Consider the following 9,013-nt stretch of genomic DNA (forward strand, 5'->3'; position numbering starts at 1 on the left):
GTGTGTTATTTGCTTTAAACTTCTACAATTGGCAACATGAGCGTTTTCGTTAATGTTAAAGGCCAGTATGCAGCTCTCAAGAAAACGGACCAGAAAAAACTTGCCATTATTTCCCAAGGAATTTTGACATCTGATACTTCACAGCCTGTGATAGCCTGTTGCCTCAGCCTTACCCCAAGAAATAACCCCACGTCTCCATTTTCTCCTAAATGTGCCTTAACATCTGTCAAATTTCTGTTTTAACTTTGTCTCGCTTTCTCATGCGGGCAATTTGCTGTCTTAACATATCACTTTCAAAATGGCATCAAGCCAATCAGATCGATCCGTACCCAATGTAGATGGCGCGGTAAAATGAAAACTGAGTTGTCAAACTACCATACGACAGCTGATGGTAAGAAATTCGGCAAGACAGATATGGTTTAACAGTGGAAATTTGCGGTCTCCATCTGACATTTCTGTATTAACACAGCTTTTTTAACAGAATCTGTAGAAGATGGAGGCGTAGGGTAATGGAACGGGCATATATATATATATTTATGTTGCAAACATGGGTTGCCTTGTGCTCTTTTTTAACAAAAAACTTTAGAAAACCGTAGTANTACGACAGCTGATGGTAAGAAATTCGGCAAGACAGATATGGTTTAACAGTGGAAATTTGCGGTCTCCATCTGACATTTCTGTATTAACACAGCTTTTTTAACAGAATCTGTAGAAGATGGAGGCGTAGGGTAATGGAACGGGCATATATATATATATTTATGTTGCAAACATGGGTTGCCTTGTGCTCTTTTTTAACAAAAAACTTTAGAAAACCGTAGTAGAAAGCGTAGCAAATTTTTTAAGAACTGCGTACTGCCTTAAAGAAATTTGACTCCAGAAAATTTCTTAGCCATTTCTTGTACGTCATTTTATATGGAGTTTTTGCTTTTTTTCGAGAGCTCCATACTGGCCTTAATACTCGGGGTTTTAATAAGTATTCTTTATTGTGAGTGCACTGTAGTTTTAAGTTTTTATTGCCAAAGAGCACAGCGCCGATTTCAAAATATTTTGTTTTATCCGCTGTGCTCGAAGCTATTTGGAAGTGTTTGAACTTAAAATATATACAAACAAAAATTATAAAAAAATATTGGAACATTGATTAGTGATCTTTTTAGTAATTCTTCATTTTTTCGTCCACACTTTCCACTTTCGTCCACTGTTTTTATGGAATTCTGCAAATCTTTTTCGATTAAACCTCAGTCTACCTTCAAATAGAAGAGTGTGAATGAATGAAAAATTCAAACCTATTTTGGTTATAGTTTTTTTCTACAAATCAATTTTTTCGCATTAGAGAAATAAATAAGCACCTTACAAGGTAATCCTTGTTTTCTTTCAGCTTTTAGTACCAAAATTGTATTCATTTCCACATTCATATACTAGTAAATCACAAAATGAATACCTTGCAAAATAACGTGCCGCCGAATTTATTTCCAAGCGCCGAAATACTCTGAGCAACTGCTCTACACAGCGTTGCCAGGTTGACGTTTTTAACGTCATTTGGACGTTTTTTGTATCCTGTTGACGTTTCGAAGTTTTTTTATGTAAAAAATTACGTTTTTGCACTTCCCAGGAATTTTTTTCTCTTACTAAATCTTGTAAGTAAAACCATGATAAAAATATAGTAAGGTAGAACCGCTGAGAGTCACTTTTAAAATTCTTGACGTTTCCAAACAATTTAATTTTTAAATTTACTCACAAACTCACACACACATTTTCATTTTCAATCTCAAGCAACAACAATTTCGAACAATTTCATTTTTTTATTTTCACATTTATATGATTTTAAAATGTTGGCAAACTTCAAAAAAAAATCATGGCCGACAAATTGAGAGAACGGTTATACCTTGCTATGTTTTTATCATGAGTAAAACTGATTTTGAATTATTTTCTTAATAAATCTTTACAAGCTTTGTGTTTTGCAGTAACTGCTTCAAAAGATATTTATTCTTTGGAAACATATGACTTAAATATGATGCATACCAAGCGTACGCGCATTTTTTCTTTTGATTCTTGGACTGTGTTCAAAGGCTGCTTGTGTAAATACTTGAGGTTACGAGGCTTATTGTAATGTTTGCAATTGCACATTAAAAGCCAAATCAGGAAGAGCTGTTCTCTTGCAACACGTACGCTGGCAAAAGCATCAAAAAAGCTGTAGCAGCATAAAAAGTCAGAAAACAGTAGGCGACTTTTTTAAGACTCATGTAATGAACGCAAAAAAAGGCTGAAATATTGCTATGCTCCTTCTTAACAGAACGTAATTTAGCATTTTCGACAGCCGACCCCCTTACCAAATGCCTACAAGAAAAAAATTTATTAAAAATCAACGCGATTACTTAGCCCCTTTAAAATTGCACATTATTGCCCTGAAATTTAATGGGTTATCAAACTGCATACCCAAACAAATTCTAAAAAATCTAAATAAAAAGTTGAAAATCTAGCTGAAGCTTTGCAGATTTTTTATAATTTTTGCACAAAGTTTGAAATGTGGATTTATATTTTGTTTGTTATATAATGAGCTCTTATGAAAAAATAATAATCATTAAATAAACAAAAGAGAAACAGCCAAAATCGATCAAAATGTTGATGACTTAATCAGTTGTATGTAAAAATGATTTTTATATTAACGATATCAAACCAGTGTACAATGAATTTTAAATTTGCAATGATATGTTAATATACCCTACGTACACATGTACCTTTGTATACAATAAAAGTTTAATAAGAACAATTTTTTGTACATTCATTTGAATAAGACGTTTTTGGGTAGGAAATGACGTTTTTTCAGGCCAAGAGAGACGTTTTCTCATGCCGAAGACCTGGCAACACTGGCTCTACATCTACGTACCTTCCCTTCATTCGTTTTGTATATGAATAATTCATGTGCTGTTTTGAATGAATTCATGCTGCCCTCTAATGTGTATGTATCTAACGTAGGGCTGCCATATGCCTGAGCCCATCGACCAGGACACTTCTCATTCAAATCAAAAACCAAGATACAAGTGAATATGGTGCCAATATATTTCTTATAAGTACAGTTGCTTTGGTTCTGGCATTGCATTTTTTTGAAGTTATATCTGATATTATAAGCAATATGGTTTTGTGGCACAATCCGTAGAGCATAATTCAGCTGATGATTATGTGTTGTATGAAATGCTCAAGTTTTGATTTTGTTAATCATAAAAGAACAAATTTCTTTTGACTGTGACGTAACTTCGAAAAATGTTTAGCGCCTTTAAGGTATCTTACACATTTCCACATTTCTTACAATGCGTTTTATAATAATTTTTGATTTCTTGTATATGCATAACCAGAAGATAATTTAAGTATGCTATTTAAAGTGAAGCCATTCTAAAAGACTTACCCAATAAGGGCTGGAAAAAGTGTTTCCCTGTTAGGTCCATGAAAGGGGTTTGAACTTGAGTGTATGCTTATATTATTTAGCAGAACCTTATTGGCGATCTCCACAGGATACAATTTATTGCTGTCCAGCTGTCATTTTTGTTGCCAGATATAAGTTATATCAGTGACATTAATTATGTGTGTTTTTTTTTGTATCTGGATAAAAGTATTTGTAAGATGGCTTCTAACAAGTATTTTTGCAGGATTTAATTAGTTAAAAAATTTATTAAATATGCTATCTCACATACATACAAGTACATAAATAATAACAAATATTTTAATAGAAAACAGCTGAATTAAAATATCAATTACGTTTATATTCTGACGCATGTATCAAGATATAAACTTTATCCTGTAGAGATGTTCAGTTAAATTATTTCCTTAAAGAAGTATGATTTTTGCAAATTAAAAGAACAGCTTAAACAAAAATTCTCCAAAAGGCCTTCTAAAGTATGTCCTACAAAAGCACTTCTGGAAGCTCTTCTTTGGGTAGCGAAACCAGAAGCCCCTAAACTATGTCCCTCCATACAAAAAACGAAGAAAGAAATTACTTTAAGAAATACCTTTCGGAAGTGATTTTTGCTCCTGAAATTCTGGTTAGTATGTAAGACCCCTCAGCCGCGTACCTGTTCACTTGCACTTTTTGACATGTGCCTGAAGATAGAAACTTAAGATTTCAACCAAATGCAAACTAAAAAGAAGAGGTAAACTCACCAGATATCGTTCAATATGTTAGAAAAAAGGTTTCGTTATAGATTTTCGATTACTAATAACAAAAAGCTTAAAATTTTTTTATAGAAAAAACTGTCAAAAATGAACTTCATTAATAAACCAGGACAATTTGCTTAAACCAGGACTAATCCTGGCAGCTCTAATCTAACAGCAAATAAATTTTTAACAAAATGAGGCAATTTAATAGCGATATCTAGATTTTATTTATGAGTGTTGGATACAATCCTCGCTGCTCTACTATATTTTTAGCGAATCTTTGCTCTTTCGACGCTTCTCGATGCTTTTCTCGTCGCCCCACTATTTGCTTATCCGCAAGGTGCCGTAAACTGTATTTCTCCTAAACCACTTCTACGCTTGCTATACAACTTTGCAAATAATCGAGCCCGACTATTAAATCCATAGATTTCCGTGAAATCTAAGAAAATGCTATCATTTAATCCGAACACGCTACGCTACAAGCGTAAATTCGAAATTCGTAGATTGTCATTATTGAATCTGTTCGTAAAGAGTGTTCGTGCAGATCTTCTTCGACAAGTTTATGACAAAAGGATAAAGTTTAAAATTGCTAATCTTAAATATAATCCATCAAAGGATCAACGAGGATGGTGGCAAACACTTATTAGAACAGTGAGTGGGTTAAAATTTTATAAATTAAAATTCATAAATATTGTCAAATTGATAGCAATTTTTACGCATTCAATTATGTGAACTCTATTAAAACGCGAGGTTCAAGTTGTAAAAACGTAATTGTCACATAACATAAAATGTATGCTTACACTTTCTAATCTATTGATATTTAATTAACGGCACTGTACTGTTATTAAACCTTTGACAAACTGACAGAAATGGTCTCGCATTTGAAAGTATGTGCGTAGTTTAACTTTGTCAAGAAATGGACCTAATTCACGGAATAAGTTTTCTTATGTTTTTCACTATATCTGACATTATACAAATATGTACATACATATGTATATTAATAACACTTCCACGATTTTTTGTTGTACACGGTAAGTGGTACAGATTAATCTCTTTTTGTAGGCAATAATATAGCCGAGTGGTAGTTGAATACATACTTAACTAAATACATATATACATAGGTGTGCATTATATTTTTATTTAATTTATCATTTTATTTTTTGATTTATTTTATTTGACCCTTTGTTGTTATTTTATGGATTTTATTTAGTCTCCTTTCGTTTTCGGGTGTTGACGGTTCTTTTATTTTAATTTACAATTTATTTTATTCTAATTTACTTGATTACATTTTACATTATGTTGTTTTAAATTATTTTTAAGTTCGTTATCAAAAACAAAAGATTTGAGGATCTGCACACCTTGTATCTTAACTTACAAATGTTTATGTATATGCTATACCTAAGTATATCCTAAACTGTTTTTATTTAATTACATACATAGATACATATTTTACTTCATACATATACTTACATATGTACATTTATGTTAAGAAACTAATGCATGTTGTAACACTTCCGTGTCGGGTGACTTTAAAAACAATGCACTCGTGTTATAACACATACATATGTACATGGATATATGTATGTAAGTACATACATAGTATGTATGTACATATTCAATGTCATTTGTACATAAATAATGTGTAAGTACTTATGTATATAAGTAGGTATTTAGTTTTTATACCATAAACATCGACTAACGCAAATGTGACAATTGCAAAATGCCTGTGAATGTATGAGAGTGATTAAAAGTCACTAATTTCAGCAATTACTTACAACGTTCGGCGGCACTCTCAGCACTACAGTCTTTCAGCTCGAAGCTACCAAGTTTTGAACGCATCTCCATGGTGCTTTGAAAATTATTGTATGCTTGTTTTAAGAGTTGGTACTTTGTGTATATTTTTGTTGTAGCTGACTGTGCAAATAAATTCCTATAACTATTTTAACTGAATTAGCAATTAAAAATATTTTCATATTTCAATATACATATCGTCGTTTAAAGTACAAAACCGCGTATCGTCATTCTGCAAAACCGCGTAACTGACATTGGCTGCCAAAAATTGGATTTGCTCACACAAACTCTTGGCTCACTCCTTATCCATTCGTGCTGAAATATACTAGCCAGAAATGCGATTGCTTTATAAACAAGTAAGAAAGTCTAAGTTCGGGCGGAGCCGAACATTAAATACCCGGCGCAAGTATTAGATATATGTTTTTTCACCTTTCCGAAACCTACCGCTAGATGGTAAGCCGGGGTGTATCAATTTTGAGTAAATTAGCGTCCTTCAATTTCGAAATATTGAGGTTTCAAGCATTTCTGAAATTTACCGTTATATGAAAAGCGGCCGTAATTTTAGTCCGATTTCAATAATTTTCAACGTTTTGCTTATATGTGGCAAGCACAATAACCACACCGAGTTTGGTACAAATTGGTAGAACGGTTACCGATATACATATATGTGATCATAAGTGGGCGGTGCCACGGCCATTTTCCAAAATTTTACCGTAAACGTATTTCTTGGTAAAGAATTGTTGCAAGTATCAATTTTGAATAAATTAGCTTCAATATTTACTGATTTATCGAAGATTTTGTATTTCTCTAAATTACCGTTATATGGGATGTGGGCGTGGTTATTGTCCGATTTTAAAAAGTTTCGGCGGTTTTTTATGCTGTGCCAAGGCCAACAACTGTGCCAAGTTTGGAAGAAATTGGTGCAGCGGTTACCAAGATATACACATGTAACCATAAGTGGGCGTGGCTACGCCCATTTTCCAAAAATTTATAATATTCTTATTTTTCGTCTAAAACTTATTATAAATATCAATTTTGAGTGAATAATCTCCAGTAGTTACTAAAATATCGCAGTTTTCGTATTTCTGAAAATTACCGTTATATGGGAAGTAGGCGTGGTTATTGAGCGATTTTAAAAATTTTCGGCCATTTGGTATGTTATGCGAAGGCCAACAACTGTGCCAAGTTTGGAAGAAATTGGTGCAGCGGTTACCAAGATATACACATGTAACCATAAGTGGGCGTGGCTACGCCCATTTTCCAAAAATTTATAATATTCTTATTTTTCGTCTAAAAATTATTGTAAATATCAATTTTGAGTGAATTATCTTCAGTAGTTACTAAAATATCGCAGTTTTCGTATTTCTGGAAATTACCGTTATATGGGAAGTGGGCGTGGTTAAAGTCCGATTTCGCCCATTTTCAATACCAACCTACCTTGGATTAAGGGAAACCTACATACCAAATTTCGTTGAGATATCTCAATTTTTGCTCGAGTTATCGTGTACACGGACAGACGGACAGACGGACAGACGGACAGACGGACGGACAGACAGACATGGCTTAATCGATTTCTTTTTTCATCCTGATCATTTATGTATACATTTGTCTATATCTATCTCGATTCGTTTTGGCTGTTACAAACAACCGTTATGTGAACAAAATTAATATACCCTTGTGCACAAGTACGCTCGGGTATAAAAAGAGCACCATTTTGAAATATGAGGGTGTTTACTTCCTAGAAAATAATTTATGCAAAAGCACATACGCGGTTTTGCACTATCTTGATACGCGGTTTTGGATTTTGTTGATACGCGGTTTTGTATTTTAAACGACGATATTTAGTGTACGGTAGAGCGGCTATAGGTATTTTAATTTGTAATCATCAATTAAAGGTTCCTATGCAGCTGTTCTGACGAATTTTAACATTCCACAATATCGTGATATTTACGAAACATACAAACAAATTGTCATATATGCATGTAAATATAGTTGTATGTATGAACTTATATACTTTACAGACTGCGTGTTTTTATTTAGTTTTAAAATTGAACGTTTGTTTGTGTTTATTTTGTGTGTTGCAGATGTAAGTTTGTTTACGTTGACAGTGACTGTTCACAAGACGGCAGATTGACGCAACAGATATACATATGTACAGGCGATTATCAAAATTAAGTATTCTGTTAGCACTCACAAAAATTTGTCTGCTACAATATATCACACTTCAGTCCATATTTTTCTTATGGTTGTATTTTTTTTTTTAAATCCGTAAGTGGAAAATTAAGTACAGTAAATTGGCGATTTGTTTATTTCCTATGTTTTGTTTAATATTGTTCACCCTCTGCTCGATAATACTGGCAGTGAAGACGTTGTTTTCGTTGTGGCGAGGTTTTTTATTTTTGCTCACTTCGATGTTCTGCGTTGGCCTCTACGAAATTGACTGAGCAGTGCATCCACCGATGGTGCCTAATATACAGCACTATATTGCGAAAATTCGTTGGCAAAAATGAGAATTCGAACCAGGGTAGCCACCTCATTTTTGAGAATTCCTCGATTTCGACAATGAAATTCCCCGATTTTTCCCGAAATATCGTAAAATTCCCCACCCATAGAGATCTTCTTACTTAAAAAAAATAATGTATTTTGATATATTACTGGCCTTTCTGTGTATTTTATTTTTAAATGTAATTCATCTATGTATTGATAAACCAAACCAAGCTTTTGTATAAGTTAGTTAACAAATAAAGAATAAAAAATATTTATGTAATATGTATGTATGTACATTAGGGTGGTCCAAAAATAGTAAAGTCGGAATTGTAATGCTCTCACCCCCTAGGATTGTTCTTTATCGAAAACAAGTATACCGCTATCATTTTATGTTGAAATGAAAAAAATATTTAGAGGTCGCTCAAAGCGCTGAAAGGTTTCCATGTATTTTTATATGGGAAAAATAATTTTTTTCGTAGAAATGGTATAGAATTCTTGAAAGTCAATATTTTTCGATCGGAAAACTCGGTATAGAACAATCCTAGAGGGTGAGAGCATAAAAATTCGACTTTACTTTTTCACATGCATT

The 9,013-nt window shown here is 33.0% G+C and overlaps 1 protein-coding gene across 3 annotated transcripts in view; it reads right to left on the reverse strand.

Annotated features, from left to right (window-relative positions):
• LOC108365963 (synaptic vesicle glycoprotein 2A-like) overlaps positions 1 to 8,410 on the reverse strand; it is a 79,547-nt gene extending 71,137 nt beyond the window's left edge. The window contains exons 1-2 of one of the 3 annotated variants that reach the window (XM_017620201.1): positions 8,038 to 8,410; positions 5,922 to 6,082 (exon numbers count right to left, since the gene is read on the reverse strand). In XM_017620201.1, the coding sequence (XP_017475690.1) occupies positions 5,922 to 6,082; positions 8,038 to 8,087 (211 nt within the window). In that variant the 5' untranslated portion in view covers positions 8,088 to 8,410. Of the gene's footprint in view, positions 1 to 5,921; positions 6,083 to 7,897 lie in introns of all 3 variants that reach the window. The other 2 variants (XM_017620202.1, XM_017620203.1) reach the window with 2 other exon arrangements.
• Positions 8,411 to 9,013: the final 603 nt, after the last annotated feature.

This window comes from Rhagoletis zephyria, unplaced genomic scaffold (assembly GCF_001687245.7).
Source record: "Rhagoletis zephyria isolate East Lansing unplaced genomic scaffold, Rhagoletis_zephyria_1.1 Rzeph_scaffold_02081, whole genome shotgun sequence".
Lineage (NCBI taxonomy): Eukaryota > Metazoa > Arthropoda > Insecta > Diptera > Tephritidae > Rhagoletis > Rhagoletis zephyria.